General features: G+C 45.9%; 1 protein-coding gene across 3 annotated transcripts in view; it reads right to left on the bottom strand.

The window, feature by feature from the left end:
* Window positions 1–5,851: 5,851 nt before the first annotated feature.
* Window positions 5,852–20,056, bottom strand: part of IFT27 (intraflagellar transport 27) — an 18,265-nt gene continuing 4,060 nt past the window's right edge. Inside the window, exons 1-8 of one of the 3 annotated variants that reach the window (XM_019515288.1) lie at window positions 14,598–14,677; window positions 10,324–10,403; window positions 9,246–9,305; window positions 8,517–8,576; window positions 7,767–7,884; window positions 7,070–7,179; window positions 6,343–6,856; window positions 5,852–6,309 (exon numbers count right to left, since the gene is read on the bottom strand). In XM_019515288.1, coding sequence (XP_019370833.1) covers window positions 6,758–6,856; window positions 7,070–7,179; window positions 7,767–7,884; window positions 8,517–8,576; window positions 9,246–9,305; window positions 10,324–10,368 — 492 coding nt within the window. In that variant the 5' untranslated portion in view covers window positions 10,369–10,403; window positions 14,598–14,677 and the 3' untranslated portion in view covers window positions 5,852–6,309; window positions 6,343–6,757. Of the gene's footprint in view, window positions 6,310–6,342; window positions 6,857–7,069; window positions 7,180–7,766; window positions 7,885–8,516; window positions 8,577–9,245; window positions 9,306–10,323; window positions 10,404–10,999; window positions 11,085–14,597; window positions 14,678–20,056 lie in introns of those variants that run through there. The other 2 variants (XM_019515289.1, XM_019515287.1) reach the window with 2 other exon arrangements.

The raw sequence follows: 20,056 nt of genomic DNA, 5'->3' as shown, positions 1-20,056 counted from the left end.
CAGGGAGAGAGGCTGTATCTAGAAAGCTCATGTTGCTCTCTGAGGGCATTCTTCCCAATTATACCATCAAGGTGTGGTAGGCAGGATAGCAGGGTGATACCCTGAGAGGCCAGAGGGGAGCAAGCAGGACAAGTGGGGGCACCACAGCAGGCCTTAGAAGCCAGGTCCTGTGACAGGGCTCATGTCTCTAATACAAGTATCTTATCAATCTTCCCCAACCCCAACATTTTCACACAAATCCCAGCCTAAATATCTTCACCCTGACACTAGCCCTGAAACCCGCTGTCTTGACACCCCAAGCTCATCTCCTCTAGATTCTAAGTTCTGACATCCCCGTCAGCTGACTTAGGTCTGGCTCTGTCCAGATAACCTTCCTAAGCACTAACAATCCTAGCTTCCAAATCCAAGGCTGAAACTACCCAGCACCACAAATACAAGTCCTAGCAACAGCTCACAGTATATTTCTACATGGTTTGAAATACCAAAAGAAGACTCAGTGATGACTCACAGGTTTCACAATAGGGAGAAGAAACAGAAGTAAATACAGAAAAGGTCTTTTGCAGCAGAACTGAGTAAATTATTTTACTACAAATAATGTCTGCAGTGAATTTGTCCATTTTTTTCCATTTGCGCAATATCTGCGTGCAGATTGCAATTTTCATAAATTTGCATGCCAATAGTTTTGTGGAGTTCTGTCATATGGATTGATTGTGAACAGATTTTGCTGTGCATGTTCAATACTCCAGACGCATATTTTAATGTTTGGTTGTGATTGGTCACACCCATCATATGGTTATGTTTCTGTTTCACGGAAAGTTGAGTGTGACCCTCATATTTGGGTTGCTAGGGCAAATGAACATGTGAGTTTGTGCTTCATTTTTCATGAAAGTTTACACAACTGGATCACTCAACTCTTTGCGGAGAAAAAATATACTTACTGTAATAGGGTTGCTGATCTGGACAGAAATCGCCCATATTTAATTCACACAGCGATTCGTGCAAAATAATTTTAGGCATCTACTCAGCTCTATGCAGGGGCCTTGTAGGCTGTGTAACAAGGTTTCAGTTCAATCCAGTTCCCCAGCACACCTATATTGATTTCCATCCTTACACTCCAACAACATCTACAGTCTATACATCTGCACACCTAACAATTAGTGCCCCAGGCCTCAGCATCCTATGCTGGTCCCATTCTCTGTGTTCTGCTCTCTCATCTGGAATCCCAACGCTGGAGTTTGCAATTCCCATGTGCCCCACACTGAGTCTAGCCTTATCATCTCAGACCCACGTTATAGTCCAGCGCATAAAATCTGTTCTCCACTGAACACACAGCCTCAGCATCCTCATGCTGACCTCATCTTGGATTGACCTTGCTCCAGTTCTGGCACTGATGCAAGTTCAAAAACTTCATTACCACCTTCACCTCTTTCCTCACAGCTCTCACACTGGCCCCTGCCCCTCAGACACCCCAGTTATTAATGTGCCCACACAGAACCTGATTCTATTATCAACTGCACTGGGGGTATCATGCCTCTCTATTCTGTCCCCTGTAGCATTCCCTCTTGGCCAGGAGAGAGGCTGATCTTTCCCCACTGTCTCTTCTGTTCTGTTCTCTGTAGTAGACTCCAGGAGCTGGAACTACTATTTGGTTTTCACCATGTAACCGTCACCAACCTATTGTCCTTCCTGCCCTTCGTGAGACAGAGACCTATTCTCCCTTTCATAATCCTCTTCCCCTTCTGTTCCTGTGATTCTCCTGCTTTTGGTCACAGAATTTGATCGATCTTCTGCATATCTCCTCTGCTGACTGCCCCTTGCTGGCACTGAAAAATTCCATATTTTTCCAGTACATATACAGAGGGATTACAAGCTCCACATTTCTCAAGTCAATGCATGTGTGGCTAGAGGGGATCTCATCGAATCAACCCTGCGCCTGACCCGTGTGACACTCAGGGTCTGTCACATTTCCCCTATAAGCATTGCTGGCTTTGGATCCGATCTCAGAGACTATGGACAGAGTGATTCTAGGCTTCTCTGAGAAAGTGCTCCTGGGGAGGAGATATGTGAGGCAGTGACGGAAGAATGAGAAAAACTCTAAGGGGAAAAATAACTCCAAGTCCTAATGAAAACAGTCGGTGTCTGTGAAAGTTACATTGCAGCATCCTTGGGGGAGCCAGGACTAGGCTGCCAGGGCTCAGCCAGGGGCCATCCTGCAAGGAAAATGCATCTTGGACTGAGTGATATCCTTAACCTTGCAGAGCAGCTTGGCTGGGAGTCAGGACCCAACGACCCCACAAGGGCAGCTCCTGGTGGGGATTCAGAAACTATAACCATAACTGAGCTGCATCCATCCCCCATTCCTGCCTTTATCAAAAATGTTGTTGTTCTGGGTCAGCAGGGCCATGGGCACATAGCAAAGGGGACAGGACTCTCAAGGCAAAACGGCGATAGGAGGAGGACAAGGAATACAGAAAGAGGAGGAAGATGAGTCTCTCCAGAAACAGAGGGAGGATGGGCCCCCTGTCAAAGAGCTCCCAGTCAGCCCTTCACCTCAGTTTTGAAGGTTCCTTCCTTTGTACACAATACTACATCTTCAGGCTTGGTGAGCCTAGAGGCCACTCCGCTAACTGGAAAATTACTTGATAAGAATAGGCATTGTTGGCAGCTCTCCATTAAGAGAAAGGGATGAGGAAATAGGTACCAGTCAGGATAGAAGAGGTCAGACTGAGAGGTGGGGAGGAGTCTCCTGGCAATAACAGTGGCAGGAATGAAAAATGTCTCACAGCTATCAGCCAGGGTCTCTCATCACTCTGGAGGTCTGCACACAGATAGGAAAGCAGGACAGCAACCGGAAGCTGTTCCCACTTAAGTGTGATGCCTGCCAAAAGCACAACCCTCAGCCCTGAGCAGAGAAGAGCATAGACCCTTGTGGATATGCACAAGCACCAACAGAAAACATTAGATGCATATAAAATAGAAATGCTGTGTTTTCCTTCCTCTCAGCATCTCTCAGGCTCCTTCTTCCTCTTGAAAGTTCTTAATTGGGATGAATTGTAGGTTTTTTGCAGTTGCTCTGTTCAGCTCTCTGCTTAATTGCCACGTTAGGGCTTAACCCTTTTTCATGCTTTCTACAATACCTCTTCCCCAAGTCATCTTGTTTTGAGCATCATATGCCTTCTGTTACAGAGTCGATCCTGTCCTTGCCAAAGGATTCAGTAGACATAAAAGACCAAATCCATCCCTTGAAGCCAGTGAAGTTATACAGGGATGAATGTGGGCCAGGCAGCATTCATTTGAGATCAGTTATCCACAAGATGTCCTTTCTGAACCGTTAAGACTCTAAAATAACTAATCTCTTGCAGAAACTGTTCTGACATCCCCATTTCATGGTGTTTAACTCTTTATCTTATGGAAGAGAAGTGACCATTCTTTTGTCAAGTTTAAAGATTAGCTTCTGGAGAGATCACTTTCTGAACTCGCACTAGCTTCCATAAAAGAAGCTGATCTTTCTGAAATTTTACATGTTGTATCTCATCCCATAGTCTATTTTTTTTCTGGGACAGCAAGTAAAAATCATTACATTAGCTTTAATGTTACAGTGTTTTGAAATGTTACTGGAGGTTCACTTTTGAAAATTTTTCCAACTGTTTTTTGATGAAGATATCTACAACATTTTGGTTTTAAAAAAATCCAAATTTGTTTTCTTTCACTGCTTTTGCTACGGCAATGGGGGTCAGTATTTTGGTGCAGTTAATGGGGGATGTACAAAGATGTAATAAAAACAGCCTGCCATACCCAAATAAGGGGGCAAAGGAAAGGAGCTAACCCCAGCATCTCTCTGAAGCAGGTTTATAATAAAGGGTCAGTGGAAAGCCAGTAGCAGTTCAGAGGGGAAAAAAATGCTGTCTTTACCTGACATACAAGCAAGCAGGGAAGAGAAACTGATTAACTATGTACCATTAACTTGGTAAGTTAAGGACTGTGTTTTGCCTTGCAGAATTTCCAGTTGTCCGAGCTTGGCTTGGGGCTGTTCTAGGTTTAGACACATTTATCCTGGAAAATGTACAGTTGGATGAAACAGGGAAGAAGTGCGTATCTTCCTCAGCGTGCATCCTTTCTGCTGCCCTCTTACTGCTTTCTCCACTGGCCATGAGCCAGGGAGATGCAACAGCAATAAGCTGCAAAGAACAAAACCCATGGGAACAAGGTGCTAGCAACTAAGGGGACACAAGGAAAGGGAATCTAATACTGGCCCTAGCCCCTCCCCTCACACATCCCATACTCTGCCGACTTCCCATTCACTCACCTACCTACCCAAGGTCCGTCATAGACAAAATCTGGGTTCCACAGCCTGCCCCAACAAAACCAACACCCACATAGCTCTGTGACTCCCCATCCACACCTGTCTATCAACCTCACAAGTAGGTCCATGAGTAGATTAGAAAAATAGGTTACCTTTAAAAACATGTAAACTCACACATTTTAACAAAGTTGAGCAGACAGTGCGTAATGCCTTTAAAATATTCTGGCACAGGAAGAGCTTAGATTTGATCTGCAGTAGGTAACATTTTTCAAGATATTAAATTATATATACATTTGTGATTAAAAATTGCGTATAAGTTAAGCAGTAGGTTTTAATACAACCTGTTTTCTTATTCTAGTCTGTTGGAAGAGGAAAAGGGGCAATGGGTGAATCCCTACTGCTAGCTAATTAGATTATACATTTCATCACTCAGCCAATATATCTTTCCCTGCCTGGGCTGCATTTTTCTTCACTAACCCCTCGACAACAGCTACCCTATAAATCACTGATCACCACTGCAAGCATTCCTCTAATGAGACACTCCGGCTTTTGCCTTCACTTAATGAACAACATTCACCCATCTCCATCTTCTTGGTGCTTATTAAAAGCTATGGCACGTCTTTCTGGTGCAGACAGAAACCCCTAGTTAAAGATCACATGGCTTTCCCTTTATTTTCCCATGCCCAAAGTATTAATCCTCCATATATCAACATCGCAGGTGGTAAAGACACCTGTCATAATATTTCAAATATGAAAAGATGCATCCTGCAACATAAGCACATCACTAGTAGAACTATAGAATGAGCCAGCTAATCAAAACAAGAGTTAAGCTTTAAAGCTCTTTAACCAAAACAACACAGCATCAAAAATAAGCATGCTTTATTTACAGTACTGGAGGTGGCTTGGACCTATCACCACATATTCTACTTAGATGCATTACATTCAACACACTTTTCCTAGCAATGGGCATGTATAACAACCTAAGAGCACAGGTTCCCAAAAGGGTTGCCTGAGAGAAATGACTCAGTGCTTAAGAAACTCCAGAAAACTCCCCTTGGTTGAGAAAGGTTGCTGTGACCTTGTGAATAGGGGACAGCATCTGCAATTGGAACAGAAGTGCTACATCCTACCTTGAACTATACAGATGTTTTTCCCAACTTCAGGGCATCTCCTTGCACTGGAGATGTGAGTGGATTTTCACGTGCTAAATCGGCATTGTGCTAAACAGAAGGAGAATTCTACTTGAAGACGTTGCCCTTCCCCACACCAAACAATTCCCTCTGCTGACGCAGAATAACTTAAAGCCAGGTGGCCTTGCTCTCCTCCTGTGTCCGGTTCTATAAATGATAGCAGAACCATGCAATTAGCTAAGGAATGAAGAATGAATGATGAAAAATGAAAAAGTGAGGTTCTGACTTTACCAGGAGACTGGAAAACTGGACACAGTGAAGAAGGGACTAACTGTAGTCAGCAATGTAAAATAACAACCAAAAAAACTTCCCAACAAACCTAAGTCAGAGAGAAGGAGAAATGATTTTTGTGAAAATGTAAGGACAAAATAAAGAGGATTTTATCTGGAATGTGGGGAGAGATGGTAAGGGCGTAATTCTCAAATGCATACCATTGAGAGTCTCTTTCTACACCAGTTGCAGCTTTTGAGGAAAGTGTGCAATCTGGGACCAGCAGAGGGCACTGTGTTGCAAGAAGTACAGAGGTACAGCAGAAAAACTCTTGGCAGCCAGACAGTTTCTAACAGGCAGAGGAAAAGAGCCAAATTGGTGTAAAAACTAGACTCTGAGAAGTCAAAACCAGACATTAGTTAGAAACAACTCTGTGCAAGGTGATGAATCCGACAGCATCATTTCTCAGAACTATATCCAATTCAAAATCAGTCTCTGCATAGGACAGACTTCTTGCCACCAGTTCTGGGCACTTCTCAGAAGACTCTGTCCTCAAGTCTATTCCAGCCACGTGTTTTCCAAGTGGATGGCCTACATCACTCCTACCTCCAATACATATACCCCATACAATACTCCTACCTCCAATACATATATCAGTATTGGACTATTTAATGTGCAAATCCCCCAGTAGCTTCCTGACTCCTTCCTGAAACCACCAGACCCTTGGTTTTAGCAGCAGAAATGCCATTCAGATAAGAAATGGGGAAATATCAAAGCAGGAAGCCAAACATTTCTAGGCTGTATTCCATCCCTGCCACACACACAACCCAAACCCAGAGAAGGGGATGTAACAGAGGAAGAAACCTGAGGAAAGAATCCCTGGAAAAGCTGCCTTTCCACATGTTTATTTTTGGTTTAATTTGAATCATCAGATCATCACAAGAAAAAAATGTCTCATCTCTTATTTTCCAGTCTGTGGGATTCTGTGCAACCAGGGTTTCTTCTGTTCGAAGACGCCCCATAGGGGCTAAGCAAGTTGATATATGCAAAGACCTCACACTAGTGAATGAAAGCTTTCCACCTTCTCTTGGTATAGTCGATGGAATGAGTTTGCCAGGATGTGGAAAGGGGCTTCAAAGTTTTCCATCTCCTTCTGTAAAGAGATAAGGGAGGTTATGAAAGACAGATGGAGAAAGGACTCAACTGTTTCTACTCTGTCTAATTGCTTCACAAAAAACAGATTTATACCAGACGTGAGATAAACTGTAAATGATGGTACCAGAACCCTTTATTATCCCCCCTCACTAAAAGAAGATAACACCACAAACACCCACTTCCACAGACATAGAAAGGAGAAGATGCTCACCACTGACGTCTCACAGTATTCCAAGCCATGGTTCTGAGCCCACTCCTGTGCCTGTTTCTGTTCCACAACTCGACGACCAATAAGGTCTGTTTTATTCCCTACCAACACACCTACAGAACAAAATGAGAGGGAGGAAAGGTTGAGCTGTTAGTGACAAATGCTATGAAAGATGGTGGATATGCTAGAAAGTAGAGAGGAAAAATAACTGTATTGATATTTTATGCAGAAAAAATGCTAAACTAGAAGGACAGTAAAAGCATCACACAGGACAGTGAAGATCAACCTCTATGGCAGGCATACCGCAAATTAGCTATGCACCTTCCTTGAGTGCCGCTCCAATCCCCATCCTCTGCCCAACCTGCTGCTCTGCTTTCTGGTTCCTGACCTGGGCTCCCTGTCTGATCTGCTGCTCTGATTTCTGCTCCCTGCCCTGGCTGCTGCTGTGCTGCCTGTTACCTCCAGAACCTGCCATATCACACACACAGGCTGCCTGTGCTATTTGTGGCACCTGTGCCACATGTTGGCCACCACTGACCTAGAACATTCACTCCATTGCCTGCTTTACTTGGAGACTGGAGGAGTTGAAGGTAGCCAGGCCTGGCTTGGATTGAAAATAATGCTGTATATGCCCTATCTCAGTAGGAAACGGCAGCATGACAAAAATATTAGAAGAGGTCCAAAAATCTCTGTCTCCTACCTGGAAGGTTCATTCCAAGTGCCTGTGCCCTCAGCTTTTCCAACCATTTGGCACAGTTGTTGAAAGACTGTTCACTGGTCACGTCATACACAATACAAAGAACATTGGGCTGCTCCCACTGCAGAGCAACAGAGAAACACTGTCAACTCTACTGAAACTTGATGTGGTCAACAGTTAACAAATCCCCAGGGATGGGGAAAGGAAAGAAGAAGAAGCACCTTTATGAAGAACATAGAACCCAAGACAAAACTAAAAGGATGCTAATATAAAGGGACCCCACACTGAATTAAATGATCCCACCCCCCAAAATGAGAAACTACAATTGGAGAGATTCTTGAAGGAGGGAGAAACAGGGACATATTTTCTGGGATCAGAGGAAAATCGAGGAGAATGTTGCATCCCATCAGGAGGGGTCTTTGTGGAACAGGAAGATCAGGCTGAAGGCAAAATCTGCTGTACTAGGAGGAGCCAAATGGATGTTCCCCTCAAAGTCAAAAAGTCTCAAAGCACTTGCATCAATCTCAGTTCAGTATTCTCACGGGAAGCTTCCTCCATCATGCCACCTTCTTGTTCTTGGAAAAGAGTCCCTCTAGTGCTGTTTCAAGTTTCAGATAGAAAAAGAGATGGGGATTTCAGGCAACCTCTACATGAAGGCCAAAGCTTGCTACATCCACCAGACTGGGGATCTCAGCTCCTCTTCAAAAGAACAGCATTTCTCTACAATTAAGAAGACTGATACATGATCCTTACCAGTTTCTCCAGCACCTCAGAAAATAATTCCTTGCCTGCTGAATCAAAAATGAAGAGTTCCTGAAAAGATGAGAAGAAAGAATTTGTTTTCCCCTCATGGAAAACTGTCATGCAAGGAGGAATTTGGAGAGTAAATCCTGAAACCTGTTGCTCTTACTTCTAGCTCAATAGCAGTTATGGTAAGGCAGCACCATGCCCCTAGGAGCTAAGCACACAGCACTCACAGTGCACCTTGCTCAGAAAGCAAGTCAAAACAAGCAGGATTTCCTGCATAATCAATGGAGAGAGATGCCCTGCAGGGCACCAGGCCTGGGCTTCACTCCAACTTAAAGGACATCTGTCGGATAAAAAATTAACCAAAATATACATAGAGATAATGGTAGTGCAGAGCACTAAGGCCTAGGGGACTGGATAGAGCCCAGCCACGAGAGTTGTAGGAAAGGGGAACTAGCCCTGGATATTCTAAATGAGAGTGCAGAGCCCTAACTAGGCTGGCAAAAGCTGCAGTTTAAGAAGGCATGTGGTATTTGAGTACACAAACATTTGTGTTTTAAAAATAAAATGCACTGGAGAATCAGATATGGTGCAGGATTGGCATGATGTTTCCTAAGGCAACTTAACATCCCTGTGAACATCTGGAGAGCTCATGCAATGGTACGAGATCAGACATTCAAATAACAGATGGAGCTCTTCACATCTCCTAACCCTTTGTGTCATGGCAGGACTCACCACGCTATTGTTTGTCTCTGGAATAGCTATATTCTTCACCAATAGCTCCATGCCTGTTGTCTGTCAAGAAGAACAAGAAAAACATGGTTCAGAAAATCTTCCAGTGGCCCACTCATTTGCACATGATATACTGGGCTGCACTAGATAATCCAAATGCCAAGACCTGGTAACATGGTCTTGCAGGCAAGGGAGCACTAAGCAAGCCCTTGGAGACTTGCTCATGTGGGAAAATGGACAGAAAAGAACTAGGCTCCATAGATCAGCTTGCTAACCAGGATACTGGCTAACATCTGCAGATCTAGAGCTGGGTCTAGATTCATTAACACCTCTCCAATTGCTCCAAATTATGTCCCCCAAGCCTCTCCACCAATTATGATATTTCCGTGGTGCCATGCCGCAGCAAGCATATGGCAATCTGGGATCCTCTTTTTATGCCTCTTCCACCTTTGATCACATTCTCTCCTTCCTATTTTTTTACTACCTTTATTCTCCTTTATTCTCAATGTATGATGCATACCAGGATTTTTCTCTTGCTTTCCTATTGTATTATAAAAGCAAGAGCCACAAACTGCATCCCTTTCCTCCTAGAATCATTTCTACAGATTCTAATTACCTTGGGGCAGTGGAGCATATCTTCGTATTTGTAGAGCCAAGAGGCCAATACTTACTGGAATAAACAGTTTTTCTAGCAGCAAGCCATTTTCATACAGAGTTCCCTACAGAGGGAGAATGTCTAAGACCAGAGAAGCCTGTGAAGATTTTGATACAGAAGGAAACTGATCAAAACCCTCTGCAGTATGATTTGAAGTCAACTCCCTATGAGATGGGAAATCTACTTCTCAGTTTCTTTGTAGCCTGCAGTATGAGACAGAGATGTCTGTAAGCCACCTCCTTGAATGCATCAACCTAAAGATCTGCCAATACTGGAAAATCAGCCTAATGCAACTGTTCATCCTCTCCTGTAGTTTCATGTTCTTTTCTCATTAATTTTTAGAGAGGTAACTGAATGACAGCTTGTATCTGCAGTTCCCTCTCAGTTCCTATCCTCATCCCTGGTGTGTCATTCTACAAAGCTCACCATCGTGTAATTCTTCTGGAAGTGAGATCCGTCGTTGCAGAACATCTGGGCCAAGGCACTCTTTCCCACTGCTGGGTCACCTGCACGGCCAATGGAAAAGAGGACTTTGTTTAGTCTTGGCCTGATAATCCTATTTCTCTGCTCCTACCAAATTCCAAAAAGAGCTATCTGTTACCTTCACCTGAAATTATAACTACTGGTCCACATAAGTAAGAAAGCTGGAAAAAAAAAATCAACAGGGGAACTGGTTAAGGGGCGGAATAAGGTTCATCATTGTATGTGAGGGGCTTTAAGTCTCTGTAATATCCATGACTGAGAGGATATTGGCCATTGGCCTGGTTTTTAGGTCAGGCCAGTCAGAACACAATCACCTAAAAGTCAGGACAAAATGGCCATTTGTTTCAAAATTCACAAGTCTGCCCTCCGTCCTTTTACCCTACAGCAGTTCCCAGTTCCCATGCATACATCAATGTGAAGACAAACTATTAAATAAGATGAAGAGTAGACCCTATTACAGTATAAGGCCAGCTTCTCTCTCTACTTTATAGTCTCCCAAAATCCATTCCCTGCTTTAATGAATAGGAGTTTTCAGGAAGTTTACATCACTCATACCACAACAGAATTGTGAAGGTCAGCACCATTCTCCTATCAACTCTCCCCATTAACAGGTACTGACCCTGCTGTGAGACCCTAAGCAGTTTCTTGGGTCAATCCTTCAAATGGCCCCTTAGCTCCACTCCAGCTATAAGAGAAACAAGCATCCCAATATGGAGAGAAAAGATCCAATACATCCCTGTATGGAAGAAAAGCCAGCTGAAAGACTGCAGGAAAAATACCTTTTGCTTCCCCTATTCTGGGACTGGCAAATAGTGATTTGTTTCACAGAGCAGGATAAGGAAGTCCCAAAGACAGGACCACTGCTGCAATAGCCTCTATGAGCAACTACAGTGGCATAAAATTGCAAAGCGTAAAAATCAAAGAATCAGAAAAATGGGGCTGGAAGGGACCTCAGGAGGTCATCTAGCCTTAACCACTGCTCAAGGTGGGATCATCCCTGATTAACTGCTTTTTAAAAAACTTTGGGAACAAGCCTCACACACAACCAGCAGGCATAATCCTGAACCATCAGAAGCCCCATTAATTTGCCACAGGTAAAGTGGGCAAATAAAGGTAATGCCCAGGCCACTTTCTAAAACATATGCTAGATCAAGGCCTCCTGCCACGTTGGCACAAAGTTAACTTAGTGTTCCCAGCGTCTAGCTGCTCCAAGCCACTTACACCTAGCCACTCCAAAGGAACTAGGGGTTAGAAACTAATTCCTCCAAAGGGATTAAACAGTTCTTAAGGAGGGACTCCAGTGACCAACCATGCTCAAGATTAATGTTTTGCTCTGGAGATGAATGTTTTGTACTGGAGTTAAATTGTTAATACCACCAAAGCCACAAAGGGGATATGTTTTGACCCCATTACATTTTTTCTAGACAATATTTTGAAGCACTTTAGCAAAGCCACATTCTCACTCAAATATCTAGGGCAGGAAAATTATTCTGGGTAGTGACAATTGCTCATAGATTCCTAACACAAATGTAGTCTTTTCTAAAACCCCCTTTCAATGTAGCTACATTTTCTCTAGGGCTGAACTGATCCCATAAAAATTTAGCCAGCAAAGACTAGTGGTTTATTCACTTCCTTCTTTGTGTAGTTCAGGATTATTTTCTATAGTATGCTCTTCAGTGGTCCGACTTCCTGGGGGAGGTTATCCTGTGGCTTAATAGACCACTGCTTCTGTCAGAGGTGTGATTGACAGCCTGTGCCCGGAGCAAGCTGTTCCAGCAGGGGATAATGCTGTGAGAATGTATATGGGGAGGCAATTTAAAAGCCAAAATTTGGCAGGTAAAAAAAAGATGATGAGAGGGTTAACACTCTGGCTCTTGGCTGCACTTGCCTTCTCTATCTCTCATCCCCCCAGCAGCAGCTTCCCTTGGAAGTGAGGCTCCCACCAGCATCAATGCCACGGGGGTGTCCGTGTCCATGTCCCTATGTGGTGTCCACCTGCCTTCATTCTAGCACGTCTCTTAGGCAGCATCCAGGACTTGTGCCCCGCTTGCCCACCCACAGCTGCTGGCTTCTGTAGTCCACGAAGTGATGTTTTTGAAGTCACTATCCAAAACTTCAATAACTTCTTTGTTTCCAGCTCCCAGCGCAAACTCTTATGGTACTGTTAGAGTGATGTTGTAGTCACGACGGTCCAGGAATTATGCGAGAGGCAAGGATTTCCTAGGGTGATATTTTTTATTGGACCAACGGCATACTTGGGAAAGAATTAGAGAAGCTTTTGAATGTAAAACATTCCTCACCAGGTTTGAGGAGCGACTTGTCATCTTCTGTCATTCCCATTGCCCTAATTAGTTTATTCCTTGTACCCTAGTCCATCACTGTACCTTTTTTTCTTATGGTAAGGTAAGGTTTTCCCTTAGTTTGGTCCTGTTTTCCCACCCTTATGCCCTCTACTATTCCTATCATCAATAATTCATTTACACTGCCAGTACTTTTCTTACTCCTCTAAAACCACTATCCACTGGCTTTTTTAAAACATTCTTTTCACAGCATCTCTAGCCACTACCCCATCTAAAACATTCCTCTTTTTCCTTGCCAACCAGCTCAAAATGTAAGATTTGTGGCTGTATATCCATATATTTCCCTAGAAATAACATGGGAATCATTTTCTATCATGTAGTTAATAATCTCCTTCCTGCTAATGAAGGGCCCTTTCCCCTTCACTTTCTCTGACCGCAACGCAGCTCTCAATGCTGAGAACCCTCCATAATCACTTCCTTTGGTACGTAGGCGTATCTAGTTCTACCCTACAGTGCTTTTGCTCCAACCAACTTAATTGCATTCTCTCTTCTCTAGTTTGTTATGGCTATTTTTCTGGGTTAAGAATTTTCCCCTGTGGAGGTCTATGAGATAAGCAGAGGAGTAAGAATCTCTCTTCGTTTTACCTTAACTTGCTCACTTCTTTTCTGTCTCTAGAATGATGATTTATTTGTACTATCATAGCACCTAGGAGCCTCAGTCAGGGACCAAAATACCCCAAGGCTCTCTGCTATCCAAACAGAACAAAAAATTAGTCTCTGCCCCAAAGGGCTGACAAGACAAGAGACATCATCAGGGGATGGATACAATAATGAGGGGGAACACAAGGGAACAGCAAGATAACAGTGGCTAGCATGGAAGGCCAGTCACAGCACAGTGGCAGCCTAACTGATATGAAGGGTTTTGTAGACATCACAGAAAAGAGATTTTTTTAAAGAGGTTTTAATTAACAAGCTAGCTTTGAGGATGTCAAGGAAAGTGATTTTTCCACTATTTAGTAGCACTGAAGTCTCACCTGGAGTACTGTGTCCCATTTTGGACACTGCACTTCATGGAAGATGTGGACATATTAGATAGAGTCCAGTGCAGAGTGACAAAAATGATTAGAGGTCCAGGAAAAAAAAGACATATGAGGAAAGATAAAAGAATGGGGCTTACTTAGTCTGTAGAAGAAGACTGAGAGGTGAGAGGTGCTTAATAACAGTCTTCCAATACTTGAAGGGTGATTATAAAAGAGGATGGTGACAGACTATTCTCTATGCTTACAGGGGACAGGACAAGGAATAACTGTCCTAAGTTACAGCAAGGGAAATTGAGGTTGGAGATTGGGAAGAACTTTTTCACTATGAGGTGCTCAAGCACTGGAACAGACTACCCAGAGAGGCTGCGGACTTTCCATCCCTGGCTGTTTTTAAGAGCAGATTAAAAAAGTAATGGTCTGAAACAGTTTAGACAGGGATGAACCTGGTGGTGGGGGTGTGTAAGATAACCCAGTGGACAGGCTGTGAAGGACTTTGAAAGTGGAGACAAGTAGTTTATGATTGGTGTAATAGAGAAGGGGGAGCCAGTGGAAGGGTATTTGGAATCAAATGACCTCACCAAAGGAAGGGGCAAGGTCTTTGCAACAGTATTCTGGATGGAGGAGAATGAAGCAAGCTTGCATTGGTCAAGCCCAGAAAGCAGGATGCTGCAATAACTGAATTGGGAGGTGACAAGAGTCTGGGCTTTGCGGATGGATGGGAAACGCTATGCCTTAGAGTGGTTATGCACAAAGAGTCTGCAAAAACTTAGATGCAGCCTGCATGTTACAACCTAGAGAGAGGTGCAAGACAAAGATAATGAGATGTAGTTAGCCATGTTAGTCTGAAGTCAGGTAGAAGGCAGAGTACGATTTGTACCTTGAACTTCAGCTCACGAGACCTTGTGCTATACTGGGCAACTGTCAATCCTCTGGATCATGGTGTACATGTAAGAGGTCTAGTCAGGTGCTTGATGAATCTGCTTGTGGCTGACAAGTCCAGGTCGAGAGTGACAGCTTGTTACAAGTTTCACAGATCCATGTGTTGTCTGAGCTGGTGTCCAGCACGCTACTTCCTCCTTTCTCGTTTTGTTTCCCTCTTCTGGTTCAAAGCCACTTAATGTTGAGCTGCACCCAGTGCTAGATGTCCCCTCCAGATTGTATGGGATTCTGTGCACTTCTCCCAGCTTTCTACATTGATGTTGAATAACTTCATATAATTTTTGCACAAGTTGTGGTTCTGCCAAGGACAATCCTGCTTTCTAGGGCTGCCTCAAATCTCGCTGTATAAAATATTTTTGGGGATACAATCTCCTTCCATTCTCCTGATACGGCCAAGCCATCACAACCTCCTCCTCTTGACAGCGGTTTCTGAGTACATCAGTCCTGCGCACTCCAGCACCTGTTTGGCATTTTGTCTTCCCACTTTGTTTTCAGGATCTTGAGCAGGCATCTCATGTGGAAGCTGTTCAGTCTCTTAATGTGCCTAGCATACAAAGTCCACATTTCTGAACCATAAAGCAGGGATGACAGCACGCAAGCCTCATAGATTTGCATCTTCACCTTAGTTGATAGTTTGTTGTTATTCCATGCATGTTTCTGTAATAGCCCAACTTTTGTAGCAGCTTTTCTGATTCTGTTAGTTAGTTTAGTCTGAAGGTCAAGATTCCTGCTGATCATAGAACCCAAGTAGCAAAAGCTGTCAATGATGCCAAGAGATTTACCCTCAAGTGTGATGTCAGGCACTGGTTCTTCCACCCCTTGTACATGAGCACAGTTTTCTTGAGACAATTGTCGACCCAAAGCTCTTGCATGATGCAGAAAAACCTGCCCAAGAGATTCTGTAGGGAAGATTCACTGTGGGCTTGTGCTATAGATACATCTACTTTGGTCAGGCTACAAGGTGCAAATCTACCTGCCTTCTAATGCTTCAGGTCTAAGCAAAAGGCACAATGGTGATATTCACTTCAAGGACTGAGAAAAGATTCAGTTGTGAGGCCTTTGGCAAGAGGAAAAAAAAAGGAGCTCTTCTAGCTATGTTGAGCTTGTAGTAATGGCTAGTTATGACCATTGAGATGCCTGGGAGAGGCCAAGGCTCCTACTTTGACCAACAGCTGGAGCACAGGCAAGGACCTGTGAGGTGTCCACAGGGGGTTGATGGATGTCATACAAGAGTAGGGCTGGAAGGGACCTCATAAGGTTGTCTAGTCCAGTCCCCTGTGCAAGGCAGGATCACCCTAATGAAACTATATCAGCCAAGTGCCTGCCCAACCTGTTCCTGCAAAATTCATGAACTCATTATCACTCAGACCCACCAATCCTGAGAAAGTTCCCTCTGATTCCATCTTTCCAGAGCAGGTCATAAGGGAGCCACTTCAAGAGCAGGAATTATTGAGAAAGACCCTGGGAGGCCTCCATCCCACTTGGTGGAGTCTGGAGAACAGCTGGAGGCAGTGGTCCCCAAACTGTGGCTTGCCTGTAAGATGCCCCCTCCCCCTCACCACAGCTTAGGGTCACTGGGCAATGTTAATGATTCCCTTCTAATAGTCTAAAGGAGTGATAGGATCATAGGAAAGTACAGCTGGAAGAGACCTTATGAGGTTGTCTAGTCCAGTGGTTCTCACCTTTTTTGTACCAGGAGCCATCTGTAAACATCAGAGGACAGCGCTGACCCAGTGCCCCTCACTCCTGACCTGCTGCCCCCCCACCCCCAGGCTCCAGCCCCAGGGGGGACAAGCAGCTGGAACTCTGCCAGCCTGCAAGGGAAAAGTCATGGTGTCCCACATTTTTCTCCATTAAAGGAGAATCCATTTTTAAAGTTTGTTCATAACCCTTTCATATATTCTTGAAACCCACTTTTGGGTTGAGAAACGCTGGTCTAGTCTAACCACCTGCAAAATCAGAGGACTGTCCCTAACTAAACAATCCTAGCCAAGTGCTAGCCCAGCCTGTCCTTGAAAATTCATACATCCTTCACCACTCAGACCAATGGGTCTGAGAAAGCACCTTTGAATTCCATCTTTCTACAGCAGGTCATGAAGGAGTCACTTCCTCAAGGGCAGGAATGCCTGAAAAAGCCCCTGGAAGAGCTCCACCCCTTGGGAGATCTCCACCCCACTCCTAAACCATGTTTTGCAGGCAACAGGTTGCCCATGAGATCTCCTGACATGGGCTGTGGCTGATGGCGAATGTTAATGATTACTTTCTAATAGCCTATAGGATCATCGGAAAGCAGAGCTGGAGAAGACCTCATATGGTCTCAAAGCAGAGGATTGACTAAACTATACCAGGCAAATGTCTGTTCAACCTGCTCTTGAAAACTCGTGAATCGTTCACCACTCAGATCCATCAACCCCAAGAGACCCACTCCCCCCTCAGATTCCATTTTCTATAGCAGGTCTTGAGGAAATTGCTTCCTTAAGGACAGGAATGGCCGAGAAAGTCCCTGGGAGGCCTCCATCCCACTCAGTGGAGTTTGGAGAACAGCCCAATGCAGTGGTCACCAAACCATGGCTGGAGGGCAACAAGTTACCTATGAGACCAGCCCCACCTCCCCCCACAACACAGCTCATGACCACTGGGGAATGTTAATGATTCTCTTCTAATAGTTTAATGCATTGCTTCCCAAGCTTTTCGTCAGCACGACGCCATTTATGACCGCATTTCCTCACCATAACCCCTCACTCCCAACCCGCAGTTCCCCACCTCCCCAGGTGCTCCTTACTCCCCACCCACAGCCCCCTGGTCCTGTCATTGCCCCTCAGTCCCCACTCCCAGCCTGCTGGTGCACCCCCTCTTGTGACCCACAGCCCCCTGCCCCCTCCCCCAGCCCTGCTGGAGGGGGCCCCCAGCTGCCAGGGCTATAGGACCAGGGCCAGGGCCCACAGACCCTTGCCCACCCCAACAGTGTAGTGCCAGATGCTGCCTGCAGGAGCTGGTAGCTGCTGCAGCCAGAGCGGATCATGAAGCTGCCATGGCTCAGCAGGCAGGACCTGGTGTGGGAAGGCAGGGAAGTTTGGTGATGCTGCAGGGAGCCCCACGCTGGCCAGTGAGGCATCCCCTGCCTGCCTGGCAGCAGCAGCAGTGGCAGCATGGAGTTGTGCCCTCTGCTGCTGCCAGGTGGACACGGGGCAACTCACCATGGCCGTGTGGCTGGCATGAGACTCCCGGCAGTAACACGAAGCTCCCCACTCTGCTCTGCTGTGGAGGCCCTGGGGGAAGGGCAGCAGGGGAGCCCCAAGCCTGCATCTGCCCCTGCCCTGCACACAAATCTGGGGGGGCATGTGCCCCCTCCATGCCTTCCTCCCTGGGAGTGCACAACACCATTTTTTATTGTTGTGACCCCAAATGGGGTCATAACCCCAAGATTGGGAACCACTGGTCTAAAGGAATCTAAGAGAGCAGAGCTGGAGGGGACCTCATGAGGTTGCCTAGTCCAGTCCTGTATGCAAGACATCTCTGCCTAAACCATCTGCAAGGCTCCTGCATGGCAGCCTGGGTCAGTTCTGTCAGGCTCAGGAAACCTCCTGTCCTACAGCCCTTGTTAAGTGCACTGACCCAGTGCATTTAACCCTCATCAAGGCCAGCTGACCCCCAGACCGTTCCCTCATGTTGGTTACAGAGCTGCATTTAAGGAACTCCTCCAGCACCTGAGCCTTGCTGCACAAGACACTAGTCTTCAGTCTCTGAGCATCTCCCGTCGCAGCAACATCTCTGGCTTCCCTGGCTCCTGACTCTGCCTTCAGCTTGCAAAGGATTTCAGCCTTTGGATTCTTCCTGCCAACCTGTTTCCTGACCCCTGGCTTGGCTTACTCCTGGACTCTGCCCTATGGATTATCCTTTGGATTTGGTAACTAGGTTTCTGATTCCTGGCTTGTGACAGGACATGCCCTAGGGTGGCTGTGACACACCCTGGTGATTGTATTAGTTCTGCCCAGCTCTCGCTCATGTCTCACAGGATCTTCCACTAATGTCTCAGCATTGGCTTGTCCTTTTGGCTTCTGACCCCTTACCCCTGCACGAGGCTGAGGTTGGCAACTTATTCTTGTTTCCTTGGTCTGGGGTGCTGTAGCAGGTCTGTGGCCACAGGGCAGCTATGACACCTGGTGGCCGTGCAGTCCCTGCTTGGCTCAGATTCAGTTGCAGCCCTTCCCCTGCATCTTTCCTGCCATGCCTTGATCTTAATAAATGTTATAAAAGGGAGGCTGCCTGTGGGTTGTACACGAGCTGGAACCTGTGTCAGTCCCCAGTGGGCTCTCCCCGAGCCCCCTCACTAACGGTCCTGTGTCTCAGAGCAGCAGGCCCTCTCAGCCTGCCTGGGCCCCTGGTCACCTTAGGGGCTCCTTCTGTGGCTCTAAATCCTTCCCTACACCATGCCCCAAGCTTTGGGACTGTTCTATGATACTGTCTGTACATACGCTTGGCCCCCTTACATCTTCAGAGCCCTCTGGTCCCTTACAGTCTCTCCCTGGACTCAAGGACCTCCGGTCCCACACACAGCCATTTCTCTGGGCTCTTGAACCCCTGGTCCTGTGTGCCACCTCTCCTCTGGGTTCTGGGCTTTGGTCTGGCTTAGGCCTTCCCTGGGCAGCAGGACCCTCTGTGGGTTCAGAATAGAACAAAGGCCACTTGCTTGAAAAAAAACTCAGTCCTTCTCTGCCCAGGAGCTTGCCTCTGCTCCCAGGCCTGCAGAGTTGCTTATAAGTTGCAGTCCTTTCAGAAACCCTGCTGCCCAGAGCGCCTCCCCCAACAGCTGCCAGGGAGACGGACGGTAGGGCTGTGCAGAGAAGGTGATATTCGATTCGACAGCCATGTTGAATATTAAACCGAGTCCCACTTTGATTTGCTGTCCGCTTCGACTTGAAGCGGGTCCGCTTCGACTTGAGGTCGAAGCTCAGTCGAATATTCGAGCTGCTTCAACTTCCCCATAGGCTATAATGGGGAAGGTCGAAGCAGGCTATAACTTTGGCATTTCTTGTCTGATCTTGATGAAACTTGCAGGAGTGGTAGCGCCTGAGGAGCCCACAAAGCCTGCCAACTTTCAACAAGATAGCTTCAGGGGGTGCAGAGAAACTGCACCCCAAATTCTTCAGAGAAAACCTCCTGTGACTTCTGTGTGGAAAGCCACAGGGAGCTCACAACTGCAGACTTGCTAGCCCCTGAGGAGCCCACAAAGCCTGCCAACTTTGCCAACTTTCATGGTGATAGGTGCAGGCGGTTGGGGGAAACTGCACCTTAGGCTGCTGACAGACAAAACTTGTGATCCAGATGGAGTGAGGAGGGCGGCATTCGCTCTGTCTGCACCTGGAGCTTGGGGAAGCCCAGCAGCGGGAGGTTCAC

The sequence above is a fragment of the Gavialis gangeticus genome, unplaced genomic scaffold, assembly GCF_001723915.1.
Source record: "Gavialis gangeticus isolate Ggan-Ray unplaced genomic scaffold, GavGan_comp1, whole genome shotgun sequence".
NCBI classification, from domain to species: domain Eukaryota; kingdom Metazoa; phylum Chordata; order Crocodylia; family Gavialidae; genus Gavialis; species Gavialis gangeticus.
The sequence above is the reverse complement of the archived record's forward strand: the minus strand, read 5'-3'. Positions and strand labels throughout refer to the sequence as shown.